Raw genomic sequence first — 23,404 nt, 5'->3', positions numbered from 1 at the left:
TTAAGAAAATTCCTTCAATAAAGATCACAGGTCATACATAAGACAGCAAATCCATCTTCACTGCTGAAGGAAGAACATGTCTCCAGAGTGGGCTGTTTTCCAAGAGCTACCTGATGTTTTCAGTTCCACAAGCAAAACAAAATCCAATACAGAAGTCAGAACAGGAGAGCATTAACGGAAGTGCATGCAGACCTTGAGAGCAAGGTCCTTCCTAACATTAGAAACCTGTTAGGCATTTTCCTCCACTGACTACAGCAAATATTTCCTATGTGATACCTTTGGAATCTGCAAAAGGAGCATCGCTTTTTAGAGTAGTTGCCTTCCAACTTGAGAGACATTTACTTCCCATGAAATTTCCAGATACATGAGGAGTGTATCATAGGTCAACTAAGGCTGTTTGGCAGCAAAGAATAGTATATTTCCTCACTGCAACTCTTGGCATGAGGAACACCTGTGCCTGGTTCAACAGAAAATGCATTTCCCAACACAAAAGGAGGCCATAATACACTGACTGCTGCCCCATCCAACCTCTGGCCAAGGTGTCAGGCAACTTAATGGTAAAATTTGTAGGCTGCGTTGAATCTGTGCCAAAAGCCTCACTTAAATACTCCACAGGAGGGACTGAATGACCTTCCCCATATTCCACGACCTTGCACTGAACTCCCTGAGGCTGTGAATGTTGTAGAGAAAAGGAATAATTAGGAGGAGTCTTAAAATCCCACCTGGAAATGGCGAGCAACGAGGAAAATGCCTTGGACTAACTTCTTTTCTCATTAGCTTCTCCTCACTTGTCATTATTGTGGGAGAACAGATTTGAACTCCCAGGTTAGGTAATGCTCAGATAAGTAATAATTTACCCAAAGAGCCATCAGTCATTAGAATTGTGTAATAGGTTATATGAGGCTACCCTGCAACAAATGCAATCATCAAATAAGCAGTTATTTACCTAAAAGCAATCAATCACAGTAAGATATACCCAATGGTCCACCTCCTAAAACTAGGGGTCATCTGTTCTGAGATGCATTTTCCACTAGTTATTTTCGCTGTCCGAGAAATGAATATAGGGGGACTAAGACACCCTATATTCCTGCTTAGCCCATACAACAGGATGGTCCACTGACATAAATTTTAAGTATATTCCACTTAGGTTTAATCAAAGCTCCCATTTTCCCCTTAACTGTTCAACCAGGAATTCATTTTTCTTTCAAGTATGTGTATCTCTATTTTTGTCTTCTCTTTGTATCCAACTTTTCCTTTCATTCACAAAATCCCATATTTTGGGTCTCTGTTTAAACATTACTTTTTTTTCTTTACTCCTTTTTTTCTTTCTCATCATTTCTTTGGTATTCTACTTCTTCCTTTACTTTCTTTAAAGCACTCTTAACCTCACTCTACATAACTATGTTAAGGCATAACCTGGAGCTGTTATTCCCATAGCATAACACCCTGACACGGAAGCTGACCTACTGGGTGCTCATGCTTACTGCATGGGCTAGGACCATGTCAGGATGCCTCCAAACCCAGGCTCCCACCAGCTGAGCTGATTTCCACACCTGTTTTTCTGTCTAGGCTTGATATCATGATTAACTAATGTAAAAAAATATTTAGACAGATGAAACATGAGGGTGAGAAGGAAAAGCATTGCTGTTTATAAGAAAATTAGAGGCCGGTGCACAAAATTCGTGCACATGGTGGTGGTGGGGGGGGGTCCCTCACCCCGGCCTATGTCCTCTCACAGTCTGGGGCCCCTTTGGGGATGTCTGCCTGCCCGTTTGTGGCTGGATGACCTTTTACTGCTGCATGACCTGCTGCTTGAGCTTCAGCAGCTGCTGCACGTGCATGGGCGGGCTGGGCCACCATGGTCTGTCCTGTGAACACCATCGAGTGGGTAAGTCAAGCATGGAGGCAGGCTCACCCTGAGTTCCCTACACTTCCCTGAGTCACTGAGTTGTTCAGACTGACTGCCTTCTACAGAGAACGGCACCGGGATCGGGCCTAAGCTGGCAGTCGGACATCCCCCTTGCAGTCCAGCAGGTGGCCAGGGAGGAGCCCGAGTCAAGGCCGGGTGCTGTGCCGCTCATGCTCATCCTGACCTGCTGTGCCTGCTGCTACCACTCGGTAGTGCGCTTGCCAGCTGTGAGCCCGGCTTCTGGCTGAGTGGCACTCACAATGACCACCAGGGGGCAGACGCTCCTGTGTTGAGCGTCTGCCCCCTGGTGGTCAGTGCGCATCATAGAGACCAGTTATTCCAGTTGTTCCGCCATAATGGTCATTTAGGCTTTTATTATATAGATTAAATAGAATGTTTTGGAAAGTGAGTTACTAAATATAATTCCTATTGTTTTAGTATGGGTGAAAAGATTTCCAAAAGTTAAGAAAACAATAAAAATCTAGATTCTTACATTCAGATGGCTCAAGTTCTTCATCTTTAAAGAAGTTAAGTTGGAAAACAGAGACAATGTATAAGTGTTTATAGTGGCTGTCGTAAAAAGGCCTTACATCAAAAGACTAGTAAATTTGCATATATTTAGTTTAAATTAAAATGTTTAAAGTACATATCATTTATTAATGATTTCCTACTTTGACCAACTTTTTAGTTAACCAACCCACTATTTATTCTTTCTAAATCAGATTAAAGGCTTTTCTTTTTTCAACTACTGATTGAATAAAATCAAAATCCAAAGAAAACCTGAGTTTCTCCTACACAGATGCTGGGAGCAGGACAGGCAGATGCATGGGAGCCTAGGAAATAACTTGGCCTTCCCCTCGATGTAAGACAAGCACCGGTAAACAAACATTGCCATGAAGAGGAGTTTTTGAAATAGTTACTGAAATTTGGAACTCAAAATGTTAAAAGAAAGATAGTATCCTTATATTATCACTTGCCTATCCAGGAGAGTGACTGGAATAGCGCTTACTTTCCAGGTCTCCTTCCAATATTTAATACTGAGCAGGCTTGGTGCTGAGGACCCAGACATATGACATCACTAACTCCACTGCTGGCCTCTCAGAAGGTTGCCATTTTGATTTTCTGTCAAGCATCACCATTTCTCACATGAATAACTGTTCAGCAGTATGTCTGAGAGCAACAGGAAGCAGGGGAAGAAGGATGGAGCTGTACACAACTTTATGAAAGAACAGAAGAGAATGCTGCCTCAGGCCCTACTTGACCACCATCCAGACTAGGTTTTTGGTGGCACTGTGTGAAAAACTGCTGCAACCTTTCTTCTCAGATTTTGAGTTCATGACGTTTGATTTGACTTTCTGCTTTCCCCTTGCTATGATGTGCTTCAAATGATCAGCTAATCCTTAGGGAACTGACGTAAACCAAGTGAAACTAATCCTTTGGGTAGCTAGAGCTACCTCTGCCTCAGGACACACGTATCTTGATCAAGTTGCAAAAGTCAACTAGACTTCTTAATTAGAATTTCTTTTGTCTTACGTTCTTCATTTTTGCATGTTTGTATCGCTTTAGGAATATTATTTCTTAGTGCTGACATTTGTTTATTTAGTAATAATTGCTGTCTTCCACATACACCTTTCTCGTTAATCAAGGTTCCAAGTCTACTTTAAGTAAGGAGAGAGAGAGAGAGAGAGAGAGAGAGAGAGAGAGAGAGAGAGAGAGAGATTGAAAAGAGAAACAAAGAGAGGCAGATAGCAGCCAATAGACAGACATCTAACACTGCTAAGCAGAGCTGTAAACCTCCCTAGATGATAAAACTGGAGTGGAGTGATTCAGCCCCACACCTCTTTGCTTTCTGACCCCCAGGGTGGTTTTCCTTGAAAAGGCTGCTTCTCTCTCTCTTTTCCTACACGGACCACCCTGTGAAATAGAAAAATTCAAGGGTGGGAGGTGATGCAGGGAGCAGGGGCGCCTGGGGCTTGGGTTCTCTCTGGGCCAAGCTCCGTGCCACCGTGTAGAACTGAGAGGTGTGTGTGGGGTGGGTGGGGGGTGGAATCAGACGCTGACAGGATCTGGAGCAGAATGAATCTGTCCAATCGGGAGTGTGAATGTCTGATGCGTATAAAATTATGCCTGAATCCGAGAGCCCAGCACAAAGCTGCACATGGGAATGGGAGTGCATGTGTTGGAGGGAAGCCGAGAGGAAAGGCTGGGGGAGAGAGTGTGCGGCAACGGGGCACCTGTCACAGGGCACATCTCCTGACCTTTGAGGTTAAAAGAGAACAACTGCGTCAAGGCTAGAAGGAAAGCAAAGTGGGGGAGAAACGTTGTGCCTTTCAAGTTTAATGTTTTTTTACTCTTTAGAATTTTTAGTCACTTTATGCTTTCACTTTAAAAACATTCAAAGTTGTCATTTAAAAATCCAAGTGCAAGTGCTCAACTGAAGACCTCGACACCCCAATTAAGATGACCAGAGGTTATAGCACAAGAACACCTCCTGTCAGGAAAGAGCTCTGTGTGGGGTCAGTGCCCGTGACCTTGCCCGAGCCCCTCCCGCCCCAGCCAAGAGGAAGTAACATCAACTGCCCACAGGCTCCTGTGGGAGACAACACAGATCAGGTAACTGGACGATGAGGCACACACTGAGTGTTAGCTTTCTACAAAGTGCCACACTGGCATGAAGGGATGTTTAATTTCCAGTCAGGCATCCGAAACATTAAATAGAGAAGGAAATCAGATGCTTATCAAATTAGCAAGTTGGCTTTGTGATATGAATTGTCAGTAAGCAGGATGCGGAGAAAACCACGACGTGCTTTAGCATGACATGGAGGAAGAAGCTCGTCCTAATGAGAGGATTAGTTCTCAGCACAACCAGTTCTCAAAATCAGTGTCACCACGAGTCACTGACGTGAACGCGACACTGTCACAGAGTTGCCTACGAAAGCCTCCCACAGAGGGTCCACTTGTTCAGCAGCCAGGGAAGCCTGCAGTCAGCACTTTGATTGGGTGGACCAATGGGCATAGCTCCATTCAAATTCAAATGAGAAATAATTATTACTTAAAGGAAATCTGTCAAAAATGTAATTAGAGATTAAATCTGAGAAGAGCCAAAGAGGAAAGAAAGTTTCAGTTGATTGGCAGAGGCTCCTGCAGGCAGCTTGTGAGCCCATTAACGACTTGGCCTGCATCCTGGGTGTTTACTGATTCCTAGCTTGTTTAACTTCTTGTATATTCCCAGCCATTCCCCAAAGTGTGATATACCTCATCTACTATACAGTGCTTTAACTGCACTACAAATGAGTTTACTCAACCAATTAGAACTCCAAATACTGCTAAGATCTATGCCCACGTTTTATAAAAACGGTGCTTCACAGATCATCTTATTCCAGAATTCCACTGCCAATTAAACCTAGCAGTGCTCAAACCATCGGCCCATTAAATCAAAGTCCAGCCTTCTCTCCAATGAAGTAAGAAATCCTCATAGGGTCTCCAAAACTAAAAAGAAATACAAATAATAAACAAAACCCACAAATAAGTGCATGCTAAAATAATCTTCTTAAGTGAAAAGTTTCAATGAGATTCTTGAAGGACATAAAGTATCCCCCAAACAAACAAACATCACAAGAGAGCATTTATAAGCCACATCAGGAAATATGTCACTTGACATATCCTGAAAGCAAATCAGTGAAGCATAGGAAAGACCACAAATATTTAAGTTCTTCTCTAAATTAATGGTGTGGAAAATATTAGAGGTAAAAAAAAATTGTAAGGAGAAACATCCCTTGTGGCACAACAAAAATCACTTTTATCTCATCTGCTCACTGTGTGATAAATGGCAATAAATGTCTAGGAGATTGTTTATTGCTTTCCATATACAGATGGAACTGGGATTAATACTTAATTAAACTAGAGTTCTTGGGCCATCTAAAATGGATCAGGACATAGTTTGTGTATTAATTACCCTTTTAAACTATTTATGAGAAACTCAGAAGGATCCTGTCACTATTGGCCCTTTGCCATGAGAGTAAAGTCTCGTGTCTATAAAAATGGATTAAGGAAGAGGGACCACTAATGTCATCAGATTATATAACACAGTGTTCAACTGAAAAACAATCCTGGTGTAATATAAAGACTCAAAGAAATGTACTGCTCTTAATTTTCAACCAACCTTTTTATCTAAATACTTCTCTACTAGGTTGAGAGCTGGTCAGAGAGGAAGTACTGGCTAATTCTCAAGCAGGAATACTATATGTGAATTTATACATATTCAAACATATTTATTCTTGTTCAGATGCTAATATATATGTTCAGATACATATCCTCCTGTATAATAAAAGGGTAATATGCAAATTGTCCCCTCCACCGGGAGTTTGACTGAAGTTCAACCAGGGGGTGGGGCCGGCCTGCCAACCACCTGCAGCCCCTCCCCCTGGACGGCCCGGCCCAATCAGCCCCGACTGGGGCTGGTTGGCTGGACCCTACCCGTGCACAAATTTGTGCACCGGGCCTCTAGTATACTATATCTGGGTATGTATGTGTGTGAGTATCTAAACATATATTCATACATATATCTATATCAACCAAGAGACAGTTACTTCTGAACCCAAAAGGGCAGAGTAAAGGAGGCAGAAACAGGCATATATACAAAATTTCTTTTACTTTATAAATCTTTACTTTTGAATTCATCCTCTCTGATCCTCTAAAATAACTCTCAGGCCACCTGATATGTTTTCTGATGGAGTATCCAGGGAAAAATGATTTTGGCTACATGTTATACCCATCAATGAATGAGCAGAGATGTAAAAACTAAAGTCCCTATACAACAGCTATTTGACATAAGATAAAGGTGAAGAATACAGTACTTTAGTGTGTTAAAATACAACAGAGTTTTCTTTAATTACTTACCCATAGGCTCCATTGCTAATCAACTTAATCGTTTCAAAATCACTTTCCCGAGGTTTCCTTCGAAGTTTCAGGGAAGCATTTGAGCTCTTGGAAACAAAATATGGAAGTTAAAAAATAGTTGAGAATTCAAGCACCACAGCCAAATCAATAATATTTTAATTACATGCTCTGTTGTTTAATATGTCGAAGAGCCATATTCTAGCACAGGAACCTGAAGGACAGCTTCCAAGATCAATTTTCTAGAGCAGTGTCTAAGTTTCACTTAAGTGCACCCACATTTCCAGGAGCTGAAGGCACCAAGTGTTTGAAAATTCCCAATTTTAATTCACCGCTATTAACTATTCAGGTTAGCCTCATCCTAGTCTTTTAAAGTTTGAGATTTCAAGTTCCTCTGGCTTCAGTTGGCCAGAAAGAGCAGGTTAGAGTGGCTCTCCTTGGGCCTCGGATGCTGTGTCTTCTCTGTTCCAGACCAGAGCACGGCTATTTCATTCCTGTGGCAGCCTTTCTTGCTTGGAAAAGGTAGTCGGCAGCCAATGGGACACCCAAACATAGGATGTCTGCCTTTCTCTAATTCCATACCATCAATCTTACTATAGTTTAATCTTAGTGTTCAAAAAGAGAGCTCTTTAAAAGTTTAGTTCAAAGGATAAGAACAAAAAAAGTGCTGCTAAAAAATTGTTTTCACATACTCCATGTATCCTTAGCATTGAGAGGGTGTTACCAGCCTCTTTGCTGCTACTGCAGAGCCCAGACTTCCTTTCCTACAATCTGAGAAGAAACGCCACCCTCCCCCATTCAGAGCTGTCATCGCTGACCCTGTCATCCACTCATCTTTGCAAGACTTGGATACTCAGCTTCCAACCTACCTTTCTGCCCACATTCTCTCACCATCTGGGTGCCTTCAGTGTCTACACAGACAACTCACATAGCATCCTGGCCTCTGGGCTACTTGACCTCCTCAACTCAAACAACCAACTCTCTTCTCTATCTTCCCTTGGCCTCTGGCCACAGGACCTAGATCTAGCCATCACCTGCCAATGCCCCATTTCAGAAAATATAATTCAAGACTGGGGCCAACTTGTCTCATTAACTCTTCCCTACCCGAGAGTGACCTCATTTATGCCAATGAATGGCTCCTAAGTCATTCGAACCTCTACCTAAAACCCCTCCTCCATGTGCCAAAGGATACTACACCCTGTACATAGCTGCTAGTTTGAAGGCTCTTCTTGGATGTCTCAGAGGGACTTCAGTCTCAACACATTCAAAATTATGACAGTTATAATAAACAGAAAAAGCTACCATTCATTTAACATTGACTTAGTGCTGCTGTCCTAACCATTTTACACAAACTATCTCCTTTAAACTTTTCTATCTATTCTGCAGATAAACAAACAAAAAACCGCTGATGCACAAAGAGAACCCACAGTTAGTAAGAGGTGGAGCCAGGTTTCAAATCGAGCAGTTTGACTCCAGAGCCTTGATTCTTAGGTTACATGGCTGCTCCTCTTTCCTGATCCCCCCAGCCTGCTCCACCTGATTCGTCTTCTGGTGCTCAAAATTAGGGAGAATCGCAGAGCATCTGGGACCTCTCACCTGGGCGCTGCATCAGCCTCTACACTGGCTTCCCATGGCCACCCCTGCCTTCTCCTTGTAATCCGTGTGATTTCTTTCAAGCTGGAACTCAGATTGGGTCATCTCCCTGTGACTCCCTCCACCCCACATACCCATATATTTCCTCCAAAACTCAATTACTTCCCATTGTTTTGAAAGAAAAAAATTGACAAAAGATGAACAAGGACTTCTGAGTCCCTTCTTAACCAACCTCTCCAGTCTCTGCAGTGTCCCTTGCTCTTAGTCCTCAGATGCACTCTGCTCCCTTGCATCACAGTCTTTGCCTGTGATTTCCCTCAGCCTGCCATGTTCCCTCTGCCCTTTCTCATCCTAGTAACACCTCACATCTCAAGCGCAAGTGTCTTTTGGGACTCTCAAGACGAAGGTAAATCTCTTCATGTTATGTTCTAGTAGCACATGGCCCTTTTTCTTCATAGATCTCATTCAAGTTTATCATTTTAACTGTTTTTGCATAATTGTATTTTATTATCTCCCAGTAATGAATGCATCACTTCACTGGAAGCAAAGATCCTTTCTCTTTGAAGGGAGGGGCTAAAATTTTATGCCTAGTGCCTTACACATGGAATGCACAATAAATATTTGTTGAACAAATAAAGTAATTAACACAGCCCAAATCTCCAGATGCCATAAACAGAAAAACTAACATCATATTTCATCAAGAAAGATACTTACACTCACTGATTCATCTGTTTCCGGTGTTTCTGCTGTCCCGCTATTATAGTTTCCCAACTGAGCCATTTCTAAGGTAAAACAAACAAACAGCAAAGTTTAAGAAAAATAGGACAATTGCATTTAGACAAGAATACATGCTGTCACGACAGAAAAATAATTTTTCCAATATGAAAAAAAGAAAAATTTACTCTATGTTGTAATGAACCCATAGAAAAATCTTCAAAATGGCAAGAGCCAACAACTGACATTTGGAAATTATTCATTACAAGTCTTTCCCTGGAACCTCATTTCTTTCTTTCTTTTTTTTTTTTTATCATCTGTATACTGTATTGTGTGTTCACCATCCCAAGTCAACTCTCCTTCAATCACCAACTGTTGTCTGTGTCATTAAGTTTTGTTTGCTTTATTTTTTCTTAATCCCTTCACCTTTTTCAAACGGCCTCCCAAACCCCTCCTCTGACAACTGCCAGTCTGTTCTCTGTATCTGTGTCTGTTTCTGTTTTGTTAGTTTATTTTGTTCATTAGATTCCACATATGAGTGAAATCATAGGTACTTGTCTTTCTCTGACTGCCTTATTTCACTTGGCGTAACACTCTCCAGGTCCACCCATGCTATCACAAAGTGTAAGATTTCCTTCTTTTTTCCTTTTATTTTCTGGCCAGCTAGTATTCCATTGTGTAAATGTTCCACGGCTATTTTATACACTCATCTACTGATGGGCACCTGGGGTGCTACTAAAAACAATGCTGCTATGAACATAGGGCTTCATGTAGTTTTTCAAATCAGTGTTTCGGGTTTCTTCAGGTATATTCCTAGAAGTAGGATCACTGGGTCATAAAGCAGCTCCATTTTTAATTTTTTGAATAAATTCCATACTACTTTCCACAGTGGCTGCACCAGCCTGTATTCCCACCAGCAGTGCACGAGGGTTCCCTTTTCTCCACATCCTTGCCAACACATGTTGTTTGTTGATTTGTTGATGACAGCTATTCTGACAGGTGTGAGGAGATATCTCATTGACGTTTTGATTTGCATTTTTTACATATGTCTATTGGCCATCTGTATGTCCTCTTTGGGGAAGTGTCTTTTCAGGTCTTTCACCCATTTTTTAATTGGATTGTTTGGTGTGATGTGTGTGTGTGTGTGTGTGTGTGTGTGTGTGTGTGTGTGTGTGTTGAGTTTTATAAGTTCTTTATAAGTTTGGGATGTTAATCTTTATCAGATGTTTCATTGGCGAATATATTCTCCCATTCAGTGGGTTCTCTTTTCATTTTTTGATGGTTTCCTTTGCTTGGCAAAAACTTTTTAGTTTGATGTAGTCCCATGGAGCCTCATTTCTTATGAACACCTATAGACGTAGGTGCTTTAGATCTGGGCCTCTGCTTTAGCTAGCAGGATTCACTGCCTGACACAGCGGTTCTCAACCTTCCTAATGCCGCGACCCTTTAATACAGTTCCTCATGGTGTGGTGACCCCCAATTTCATTGTTACAAATTGAACATAATTAAAGCATAGTGATTAATCACAAAAACAGTATGTAATTATATATGTGTTTCCCGATGGTCTTAGGCGACCCCTGTGAAAGGGTCGTTCGACCCCCAAAGAGGTCGCGACCCACAGGTTGAGAGCCGCTGGCCTAACACAACCACCACAGCTTAGAACCGGTTCGGGGGTCAACGACTGTGCGTATTTACAATCAGACAGCCAAGAGAGGCAAGTCTTCCCAGGCTCTGACAGGCATCAAAGAAGCACTGACTACAGCTCAGAGGTGATTCTCAAGTTGTAGTTAGTATACCTTCTTGCATTCCTTCATGTCCACTAAGAGATAGATCACCTAGTACACTAAGAATTTGCAGTTTGTCAGAAAGAAAAGTAATACTAAGTGGTTAAGAGGGACTTGGGGATGCAAAGATGTGGGTTATCACCATTATCAACACTTACTAGTGACCTTCTAACCTTGGGGTCTTTCTCTGTAAGGTGGCAACAATACTATATATATGGACCCCTACATTCATGGCAGCATTGTTTTTAATAGCACCCCAAATGTCCATCAGTAGATGAGCTCTTTATGAGTATTACTTTTATGATAATGCATGTGAAGCTCTAAGAATGTTGAGTAACAAAAATTAAGTGTTCACTGACTGTTGATGGTTATTTAATATTACTGAGTATATTATATACTTAATCCTGGGCTGGATGCCACATGCTTGACACCAGCTTCTTACCATGGTGGTCTAGTTAAAAGAGACAAAGTTGTCAAATTATTCAACCTACACTGGGATGCAACCTTGAAGACTCAAATCTAATTCAGTTTACTGTTCATTTAGATTTTTATACTTAAAAAACATGTTTTATTAAAAAAAGGACATGAAAGAATTTTCTCCTGAACTTTGGTAGGGATTATCTCTGAGTGGTAGGATCACAGGTAATTTGCATTTTCTAATGTTTTCAAACTTGAACATGTATAATAAAAAGTTACAGTTTTTAGATGGATATTTCTGTATGCATCTAAAATTATTTCTTAGGCTCTTATTTCATGTATTTATGTTCTTATAAATATAATTATCCTTTTGGGGGGAAAGATTACACATAAAGATATGAAGCAAAACAACAGTGAAATGTTGCCTCTGGATAAAAATAAACTCCAGATTTGACAATAACTGGAGACTGACACTCACTTTCTCAGTTTCCCTGTAGGAACTGAGAATAAAGGATAAAAATGAGCTCAGTACAAACGGTATGCTTTCTTGATGTCATTCAAATGCTGTCAACATCCTATGTGACTAGCATTTCAGATTTATGAACAAGGAGGTGAACCAAAATGTATTCAGATGGAGGGGTTTTCAAGGAAAGAGGTGATTGTAATATGGTTTAAATAAAATGGTAACAGCAGCTCACATTTATTAAGCATTACTACCTCTTGGGTCCAGAGATAAACTCATAAACCCTGAAAACAATTCTTTGAATAGGCAACACTATGACCCCATTTTTATGGAAAGAACACCAAGGCACAAACAGGCTCTTTAGCATGGTCAAGGTCACACAGCCTGCAAGGCTGGCTGCCAGGGCCCAGTTCTGGGTGGGCCCACTCCAGACCCTCATTCCTCACCGTCAAAGGTCAGGCTTCAGATATATTAGTGTAGACAGAGACAAGAAGGGGAAGAAAATGTGGATCAGTTTGTAATAATCACATTTTGAGTGATAACAAATAGATTAAAAACTATCCTCAGATATGAATCAAGAGTTAAAAAAACAATTCCTAGTGATCAATTTGTATTACTGAACTTAAAACTTATCACTATTAATTTTTTAGACTTTCTGAAGGTATGTAAATGGGCCTGAGATTATTTATCCACCAAAGTTGAGCCTACAGTGATATTTACTGCTCTTTAGCTAAGCAAACTGAGAGCTCTGAGTCTACAATTCAAGGGCTGACACAGACAACTTCTCCAGCGTGAAGAGTCACTATAATCTACTTTGACAGCCTCCCCCACTCCAATTATTTTCATAAAAAAACAAATTAAAAAATGGTTCTGTTTTAAATAGAATTTCTGCTAAATAACTATTATCTGGGAAATACATATTATTTGCAAGCAGTGGGTAGTAATGGGATGGAACCAAGAGTCAGCTTTTGAAGCAGGAACCTGAGGCATCATTTTGTAATGCCTGAAGAGATTTTTAAAACTCATCTAAATACCATTAAACATCTGCCCTTTTTATTTCATTGATTTAAACCATTTCTGAAGACTCATGATTCAAAAAGGTAGCGATGGTAATTTAAAAGCCATGGGGGAAATCTCTCCCCAGGGAACGCTTCAGAGCAGCATCCACCAGTCTCTGATAACTGCTGAGTCTGTCATGGCACTGCTTTCAGTACAGTATACGTTTTCCTGGCTTTATCTCCCAGGAAAGCATGCATCCTTTCCCTGGAAGCAAAGATCCGATGGCCGTAAGTGCAAACAAAGCAGGGGCGCACAGAGTAGCAGGGTGGAGAGCAGCAGGTTCCCCGGCTGCACATGGACAGACGCCTATGCTAACAGTTACCTTCATTACAGACAATTTAGCAAGACATACAGTTTGCAAATTCAAGGTAATGAACCTGGAAGGTGATGTTGAATGAAGGAGTCTATGATTGTTGAGTCTTTTTAGACAGTATATAACTTAAATGTTTTCAATGACAATCCCAAACAATAAAGAGCAGGAAAAGGTAGGGGAGGAATTATTGCCTAATATTTGATTTTCAAAAAATCACAAAGAGAATGCTTCCTCTTCTTTGTATTTAATAGCAGTAGACCTGTATTTTTTATCTGAAGCAATCATAAATCCTTATGTAAGCTTTAAGATACACCCCCCTGGCTCTCTTCTATATTACCACTAGAGGCCCAGTGTACGGATTCGTGCATGGGTGGGGGCCAGCTGGCCTGCCCTGATCGGGGCTGATGGGGCCAGGCGGCCAGGGGGAGAGGCCACGGGAGGTTGGCTGGCTGCAGTGCATGTCGTAGAGACCGGTCATTCTGGTTGTTCCGGTCACTTAGCTTAGAGATAGATAGATAGATAGATAGATTATTCAAGTCTTTTTTAGCAATATATATCTACCACCACTGTTCCTGATTTGAAGTAATCTATCATCAGCTTATCCCCAAATTACTTTAAATTTAATTGTCACTTTTATATTAGTTATAATTAATTTATTTAGCAACATTTTCAAAATTAAAAGCACCCCTGAGGAGAACTCAACTGAGCGTTGCACGAGAGAAAAATACTTGGAAAGACTGCAATCTAACCTCCTGGGACACGGGCACTGTCAAGCCAATAGGCCACTAGGATTTCAGGGCAGGCCCCGTACCCTAGGTAAACACAAAGGTATGGGGCGTGCTCACTTGCTCCTCAGGGCTCAACTTGTACCTGTTTCCTTCAATCACCATTGGTCCCCAAATTTGGACTTTTCAATAGACAGAGCCAAAAACTTAAGAAAAAAAAGAAAAAGAAGAGATTTGTCGCTAAGTTCTTCCATGAGCTCGCAGTGCATAAGCAAGTGGAAGGTCAGCCCCACCAGGGTACTCACCTTCCAGAGGGTCCTTGTTGAGTCCCAGCTGGCTAATGATGTACCTGGGAATGTCCGTTTTAATACCCTGTCCTTCTTTTGCATGGCCCTCTGCTGCTTCCAGTAGGTAGTAAAATTCTTCAGGATCAAATTCCTAGCAGAAGACAAACACAGATGGACACTTCTTTGAGTCAAAACTGTTAAAGGTTTTATTATGTAAGTCCCATCCACAAGCAACTGCTGGGTGTACATGGGTGTGGGTTATTTATGCAGAAAGGAGGTAAATGGCCTTAAAAAGTATATAATTCTCCCTTCATATTCAAAGACTATTCATTTTTCTAAGACAATACATTTGTGTACTTGGTAACCCAGATAGAATAACCATTCCCAATGTCCTTGTAATGCAACTTTGAAGGTACTATCTCCACTTTTAAGATATCTATCTTACTGAAAGTAAACAGGTCTGAATTTTTAATTGTGCCTCTTTTTTTTTTTTAAATATATATTTTATTGATTTTTCACAGAGAGGAAGGGAGAGAGATAGAGAGTTAGAAACATCGATGAGAGAGAAACATCGATCAGCCGCCCTCTGCACATCTCCTACTGGAATGTGCAACCAAGGCACATGCCCCTGACCGGAATCGAACCTGGGACCCCTCAGTCCGCAGGCCGACGCTCTATCCACTGAGCCAAACCGGCCCCGGCTAATTGTGCCTCTTTAGCAAAGTTTTAAACTCTGGGAATCTCATCCAAAAGATCCAGTTTCTCTCTCCCCACAAAGAGCCACACACCAAACAAGTAATATTAGAACATATTTTGTCAAAAGTTTTGCCAGAAACTCCCTTAGTACAGGAGTGTCCAAAGATATTAGAAGGAAAAAGTTCAAAATTACCACTCTTTTATCAGTAAACTCTAAAATTAAGTCATTAACATTCATATAATGAGAAGGTTAAGAAAGAAAAATGTGAACTTAGTGCTTCCAATTACCTCTGCCTATTTTTCAAAACCGGTAGCACATTTTTTCCTATGTATTTTTACTTTCCTTGGTGTCTGTGGTGTCTAGCACGAAGTAAAAAGCTTTAGAATCACATCACTCTAGAAGGATTTATGTGCTATAAACAATTATGCTCACAGATTTAAAGCACAGTTGCTATTTTCAGTTATACTTCCTAGATTTTTTTCCCTCCAGAATTTTTCCTATGTTGATTAATGTCCCAAAAGCATGCAACTTTGGAATCTTAGAATTTCACCTGACAATTACTTAAAGAGTTTCTAAGATAAATGGTGATGGAAAAAATAAAATGAGAAAGTTAATAAGAAAAATAATAAATAAAGGCCCTATTAAAAAGCTTGCTGCAAATGGAGTCTAGCCAAACCAATGTATACACTCGGTGCCTTAGACACACATAAGACATTGACAGATAAGACCATTGGTGAGAGCCACTGGCAGATAAGACCACTGGTGAGAAACACATCCTGAAAATTCAGAAATTCCAGTTTCAGCTGAACTTTCAACAATTCTGAAAGCAACATTTTTAAATCTACTTCTGCATTCACTTGTTTCTATCTTTGAGAGGCTATGCTTTTACTCTCTCTCTTCTGGTTAGGAGTGATTACTGTAAAGGATTCATTTCCTTTCTAAGGCCAGATCTCCTCTGAGCCTATCTGCAGCTGTCCAGAGAAACGAGTTTTTATGCTAAATGGTATTTCCCCCCAGATTAAGTCACTGCAGGAGGTATACGCATGTGGTGCACAAGGTTCACTGGGAGAATGAATAACAAGTCTTTCTTCAACCACATTTGCCAGTCACACAAGCTCCTCCTCTCCCGAGGCATCAGTCTTTTTGCCCCTTTATCTTTCCAGGACCACTCAATGCCAAGTGGTCCTTTTGATTCTGTGGCTCTAAGGCTCCTGGCCATCGATGGAGAGGCCTCATCCCAATTCCCTCACCTTTCTCAAGGTTTCTTCTCTGCCACATCTCACTATGCATTTGTATTTATTAATGAGGCTGTGAACATGTCACTATTATAGAAAGCTTTGAATGTTAATATGTGTGTGGTGAGGGGGTATGTATAATTCTGAAAAGTTGTATTGTACACCGAGTTATAAAATGTTTTAATGGCTAGTGCAATTAAAAGTTAGTGTTCATAGTATGCTAAGCTCTTTTAAAAACCATTCTTATGTTCAAAGCTTCGTATTTGTTCAGTATTTCATAAAATCTCCATGAGAATTACATAAAACAGAAATTTTAAAACAGAAAAATAATCACTGACCAAAACAAAAACAAAAACAAAAAACAAACAGATAAAATGAACTAAACTCTAAGTCATGTCTTCAGATCTGGATGAGGTCCTATTGCGTTCTCCCATATGGGCTGCTGACTAGAACAGATTTCTAACATGGCAAATTTTAACAAACAAATAATAATTATAACCACAAGTTACCGTATATCAGACCTCTCATTTCTGTTTCTTTGCATCTGGGCAACACCGAAAAAGTGAGGCTCAGCAAGAATGTAAATCAGCGGTAACAGAGTATTACACTGAGATAGGGTGACGCACATATTTCACGTTCAGCTGTTAAGTTTGGTCAGAATGTGACTATCACTTACTACAGCACAAGTCCTCGAATTCTTACTTAGAGCCAGAAAACAAGTCACACATGGATGTCATCATAAATTATAGTTCCCATGGACTCTGTTCAGCGCTGGTCTTTGGAGCCAAAGGGAATTGGAGCTGACGGTCATGGCTTTTCCACAGTTAACAATAAATAATGGAGTCACCTCTAGGGGCAACTTACCAGGCACTCCAGTAACCGCGCGGGGCGGGCGATAACGATCAGGATCTTTCGGACTAGTTGTTTGATAAAAGCCAGTTCACTACTTTCTGAACGTTCATGAGCCTATGAGAAAGAATGATGACACAGAGTTGCTCCATTAAACAGAAAAGAAACTCAGCAAAGCATGCTAATTGGATAATTGCAAATATTCAAACATTAAGCGATTTAGAAAATACTTTTAAAAGATTGATAAGTGGACATTAGCTCTACATAAATGGACACTATTAAACTTCTATATCTCCAAAATGGCTCTATTAGCTAAATTTTAATTGCAAAGCTTTGATTAATTCTCTCTGTTAAAAATCAAATATTAGGGCCCCTAATGTGAACCATGAAGGCAGGAGACATTAAAAGTTTATGACACATTAAGTCTGTGGTACAAGTAGAGTGGGCAGCTGCCAAGGAAGCTGATTTTCCAGATGTAACATCTTACGTGTAGGAAGCAGCTAACAGAGTGAATGAAGGACCACTTTTGTAACACAGACGATGGGTATTTAACACATTCACAAAAGACATTTTACATATACAATATGTTTAGTCTATACATTAGTTATTTCATAACATGTAAAAAAGTGTGCATTTCTTTTTTCCAATATTAGGTGGATACGGTTTAAACTTGGATACATACATATGATTTCGATTTCACATACTGAATAAATAGTACCTAGCCACGGAACTCAATAAAATTTAACTGACTTAAAGTCTTTTAAAATTTTATTACGCATGTTGCCTACATGAGCAGTCAATGCACAACAAATAGCCTGAGGACAAAACTCTGTTTATTTAGAATCATTTTAATTTTCAATGACATTTTCTTGAAGAAATTAGGTAAATTTGTATCAAAGGACACCTAAAACAAAAGTTTAAAAAGTTTAAATGTAAACTTCTGTGCATGTTTACTTTTAGGCTTTATTTTAACATTTTTATGATTTACTTTCTTGCAAGGATTAAAAAATCAAGGTGATGCTGGTACAACAGAATATAATTGCACAGACATAGTAATAAGCATTTAAAATCATTACTGAAGGTGCTTAATTCTGACAAGAATCAGCCTTCCCATAAACAGAATTGGTTATATTTGAAAAATGGTTCTATTTAGCAGTAATATGATTATTGAATTTAAGCCACCAAATCAAAGGCAATTTCCTAAAATGTAGGTACAAAAATCATATACCAGCAAAAGCAAAACAGCTAACATTAAAAAAAACAACAACACCCCCCCTCCCCCCAAAAAAGACCATTGGTGAATAGTGTTAGAATAGAATGTGTTCAAAGCAAACCAACTAGTAACTATAACTATAGGTCCTGGTAACCAGTAAGACTGTTGAAACATACATAAGGAGATATACATAATATTTAAGCTATCTTTAAGTTTTCTTTCCAATTTTTGTTTTACAATAAAAAGATTTTGGAAGATATAATGAGTGCCAAGAAATGTGGTTATACATCTTCTTTATAGTTTTCCCTTAAGATAAAATAAAACATTCCCACCTAACTTTTTAAAAAATGTATTTTTATTGATTTCAGAGAGTAAGAAAAGGGGAGAGAGAGAGAGAAAGAGAGAGAGAGAGAGAGAGAGAGAGAGAGAGAGAGAGAGAGAGGGAGAGAATCATCAATGATGAGAGATAACCATAGATTGGTTGCTTCCTGCATTCCCCACACTGAGGATCAAGCTCACAACCTGGACATATGCCCTGACTGGGAATTGAACCATGACCTCCTGGTTCATAGGTAAACACTCAACCACTGAGCCATACCAGCTGGGCCCCACCTAACTTTTTAAAAATATATATATATATTTTTATTGACTTCAGAGAAGAAGGGAGAGGGAGAGTTAGAAACATCAGTGAGAGAGAATCATTGATCGGCTGCCTCCTGCATGCCCTCTACTGGGGATCGAGCTCACAACCCAGGCATGTGCCTTTGACTGGAATCGAACCCAGGACTCTTCAGTCCGCAGCCTGACACTCTATCCACTGACCCAAACCAGCTAGGGCCACCACCTAACATTCTGATTGACAATTTGGGCTAGATACTCTAATAATTACTGCTTTATAAATTCAGAAATGCAAAAAAAAAAAAAAAATCTAAAAAGTCTGCATATTTTGTTAGTCTCTTCAAAGAGAAATAAGAATTCTATATTTAAATTTTTTTTAAATATTCAGTTTAGATTATACAAATTCCATTTTAAAAACTGTAATAATCCATTCATTCTTACTTCCAAGAATTATCAGCCATAATAAGGCCAAAACATACAATGGGTTATATTAACTCAGATAATACTTTATCTCCTAACATTATTGAGGAGGAATGGGGAAGCTTCATTAAAATAACTCTAATCAGAACCATACACACAGCATGAGAAGAGTAATATATTCTTGGCTGCCAACAACAAGCTCCAATGCTTACTGATACCTGTGTTTGTATTTTAAGTGTTGGCCACTGTAAAAAATACTGAGACCCAGATTTGAGGGCAGGTTATAGCTTCCTATGTATTTCATTTTCTTTGGCTAAGTACACCTAAGTGAAAAAAAGAAAAAAAGAATGGAGACATAAAAGCATGTATCAGGAACTGACCTAGATGTCAGTACTTTAAAAGGCATCAGTTTAATCAAGCTATCCAAACCCAGGGAGACCTGGTTTGGGTATGCAAGAGACTGACAATGGGAAAAGCGGCTGGGAGGCGAGCCAGGTGGGCACACAATGTCACAGCTGGGAACTGACAGCAGTGCATCGTGGGGAAGGCAAAGCAAGTCCCACAATTCCCTGTGACCTTTTAGCGCCAAACTCTGAAAGGACATTGTGAATGTGATTGTGAAGATAGTTCTGATTTTCACAAAAGGACTGAAGGAAATGTTTATCTGTCAAGATAAATAAGAAAACATTCTTATTCAGACCCAACAATGCCCTTTATGCCACAAGTACACATGCTTCTCTGCCCCCAAAAAGAAATTTCTCTAAAAATCAACATTTTTTTTATTTATTATGTGGTCCATTCCGGTGATTTTTGGAACCCTAAGATTTTTTAATTGTCACAAACAATCCGTCAGATCTCTCATACAGAAACAAAATTAAGTGAAAGATTTCAGTGTAAGTTGCTTTTTGTATTGATAGTACCCTTTTTGGGGAATGTCCATGAAGGAAGGAAAAACAGGACTAAGCTAGTAATTATAATAACCTCCTGGGACAGAACATGGAATTTAGAAAGAGTATCGTGCAGAGGTCTCTTCTGTTTAGAAAGTCTCCATTTAACAAATATAATTTTTATTTTTTTTATTTATTTTTATTTTTTTTAATATATGTTATTGATTTTTTACAGAGAGGAAGGGAGAGGGATAGGGAGTTAGAAACATTGATGAGAGAGAAACATTGATCAGCTGCCTCCTGCACACTCCCTACTGGGGATGTGCCCGCAACCAAGGTACATGCCCTTGACTGGAATTGAACCCGGGACCCTTGAGTCTGCAGGCCGACGCTCTATCCACTGAGCCAAACTGGTCAGGGCAACAAATATAATTTTTAAGGTATTCTCATAAAAGTAACATGTATAGTGTTTCCTGCATTTTCTAGAAGTTGACTTAATTAAAAGGAACAGCAGAATTAGATTACCTGACAACAGATCAGAACGGATGGGATATTTTGGCATGCATACACATGCATCCTCTTCCTCTCACCTGCCTCCCTCCCAGTTACTGAAGAGCCAAGTAAACATCAAGCCTGGGGCCAGGTACCAGGGAGTTAGAGATGATTTGAGGGCGATCCTTGTCCCTCAAAGAGCCCACGGCATGCTGGTGAGCTGAGGCCTCCAAACAGATCAATATAGTGTATTGTAGTTAAATGTATTGAGATGAGGAGAGTGACACAGGCCACGTTATGGTTTTTACTTGTAGGCAGAATGGAGCCACTAAAGGTTGTTAGATAGATGTTCTTGCAGTTGCACAGAAGTATGAATTTGAGGGGTGAGGAATAGAAGGGGGCAGACCAGTGAGGACAAGGGCCTGAGCCTGGTAAAAGAACAGGAGGGAGGATTTGAACTCATATCAGTGACTTTAGTGAGAGTGAGTCAGAAGCCAGTTATTCTGCACATGTGGACGGAGTCCCCACTGTGTGGCACCTTATCCTCGGTGAATGTAACAGACAATATCTCTGCCCACACAGACATGATGACCTAGTGCCGTGCTACGCAAACGGCCGGAAGACTGGGGGCAGGCCACGAGCCGTTATCAGTCTGTGATGAGAGAAGTGCAATTACTGAGACTAAGCATTTAGCAACCCTCACAGCCATTCTCCACGGCTGGAACCCAAATGCATGATCATTTGCTTGTAAATTAATTTTCATTTTAATTTATAGGAGAATTGGTCCATATCAAATTGGAAATTAACAGCAAAAATTAAAAAATAAAATAAAACAATGTGTTTATCCCCAAAGTCAGTCAGAGAAACACTGCCTTAGTGGTTGCAATAGGTTGGAATGTGAGAAATGGAAACAGAGATCAGAAAACTCAGTTGGGAGATTAGGATGGGAGAGGGGATAAAATAGCTGCTACACAGAGAGGGATCTTCTCATCTTGCCACAACTAAATTTGGTAGGGTCAAGGATGGATGAATTTCTAGATAACTAAGATGCTAATATTTTCCTTCAGCTTCATGCAATTATTCACATATTCATACTTACAGAAAACCATCTTCGATTATGTTTACATGGGCATAATTTATTCCCTATGAGATACAGAAATACAATATACCCTACTATATAGGCTAAATAGGTTTTACTTGTAGGCTGTGGCTTATCAATTTCAATCAGAATAGCAACATTAAGCACTAATGCCATTCCACTGTGCACACTCCCTTCCGGTCCCGGGGATTATCAGGAGTGAGGCCTGCAGGAGTAAGACCTAGACAAGCCCTGTGTTTACCTATCATTTCGGAAATTGGATATTTCGTTTGAAGAAGAACTGACACTAATGAAAATCTAAGTTGCCATTTACCACCCAATACCACATGCAGGTTAATTAATAGGACACAACAGCCTGGAAGAAGGCAGCAATTTTCCATTTAGCTTTTCCAGATATTAGAACTAGATAGCATCATCAAATAACACACATGCACTCAGGCAATTTATAATGTTATGGCTAAGGGATGGGGGGGAATCGTTGCTTCAAAATCCTTCACAATCCACTTATCCTGGAGCCATGAGCTGTTGGGTCCCAAGGTTTCTTTCTGTAAAGGTTATTACATTAACTTTCTATTACTATAAATGAGGACCGGAATCCATTTATGGCAAGTAGCAATCAGGTGGTATTTTTTCCCTGCTTCTTTTTTGCTTCCCTGGAATATGAACTCCATCGCATGGTTAAAACTTAAGCAAATGCTCTCATAAAAAAAAAAATTTTTTTTCAGGGGAAAGGCAAAATAAGTCAGCAAACTCTATATGCCGCATGGTCCTTACCTCCTGTAGCAACTTATCTAATTTGTGCTGCAATTCAAGGAAGTATCGTGAGGTGATGAGGCCCTGGTGGGATTTATCCAAGCAATCTCGAGCCAGCTCAATAATCTGGTGGTGAGTGAAACTGAGCACCCCATCTGCCAGGGGGAGCACGTGGTCAGGGGAGTAGCTGGTGATGATGTCCGTCAGACGGTCTTCCATCTGCGCGGTGGCCTGTTTAGAGAAGATGTGCACACACAGATGTAACAAGGAAACACACATCTGGACAATTCTATCAGCACGCTTCTCTTGCATTTTCAGATACTTCCTCAAGTTTTTAAACATAATTCTAGAAATTAAATTCGAAAGAAGCCTCGTTTCTGAATGATACTATACTGGTGCACACGTCACCATACATTCCTCAAAGCCTGTGGAATGTACAGCACGGAGAGTGAACCCTGACATAAAGTATGGGCTTTAGGTGATGATGAGGTGACCTTGCAGGTTCATCCTTTGTAACAAAGGGGCTACTGTGGTGGGGGACATTGATGGGAGGGGGTTGTGCATGTGTGGGGTCAGGGAGTATTTGGGAACTCTGTGCTTTCTGCTCAATTTTGCAGTGAACTGAAAACTGCCCAAAAAAACAGTCTATTTGAACAAAAAAAAAGAGGTCACACCATGTGGAAGAAAGATCTGAGGTATGGAAGGGAAACTGAACGTCCCAGGGCAATAATTGCTTTTTTCCTATGCCCATGTAAAATAGCCCATGTAACCTTCTTCAGGTAACTTACTGTCCGTGAAATGTTATGCTTTCATTTCAGATCTTCAGTTCTTTTAAAGACACTGTCAAAAGCATTGAATGGCTCTCTTTCTACCTATTCCACCATCGGGACTGTCACTGGAGCCCCATAGGGCAGGCCAAGTGTGTCCTCGGCTGTTTTCATGTACCAGGAACCAGCATCTTACACCACCTTGATCCTTTCC

The 23,404-nt window shown here is 40.2% G+C and overlaps 1 protein-coding gene across 9 annotated transcripts in view; it reads right to left on the bottom strand.

Moving 5' to 3' along the window:
* MAST4 (microtubule associated serine/threonine kinase family member 4) overlaps positions 1 to 23,404 on the bottom strand; it is a 521,110-nt gene that overhangs the window by 39,166 nt on the left and 458,540 nt on the right. For all 9 annotated transcript variants that reach the window (XM_036310367.1, XM_036310366.1, XM_036310368.1 and 6 more), the window contains 5 exons: positions 22,445 to 22,654; positions 16,957 to 17,058; positions 14,179 to 14,311; positions 9,113 to 9,180; positions 6,809 to 6,894 (listed from right to left, as the gene is read on the bottom strand). In XM_036310367.1, coding sequence (XP_036166260.1) covers positions 6,809 to 6,894; positions 9,113 to 9,180; positions 14,179 to 14,311; positions 16,957 to 17,058; positions 22,445 to 22,654 — 599 coding nt within the window. The remainder of the gene's footprint in view (positions 1 to 6,808; positions 6,895 to 9,112; positions 9,181 to 14,178; positions 14,312 to 16,956; positions 17,059 to 22,444; positions 22,655 to 23,404) is intronic.

The sequence above is a fragment of the Myotis myotis genome, unplaced genomic scaffold (assembly GCF_014108235.1).
Source record: "Myotis myotis isolate mMyoMyo1 unplaced genomic scaffold, mMyoMyo1.p scaffold_m19_p_5, whole genome shotgun sequence".
Taxonomy (NCBI): Eukaryota; Metazoa; Chordata; class Mammalia; order Chiroptera; family Vespertilionidae; genus Myotis; species Myotis myotis.
This window is presented reverse-complemented; position numbering and strand designations above follow the sequence as displayed.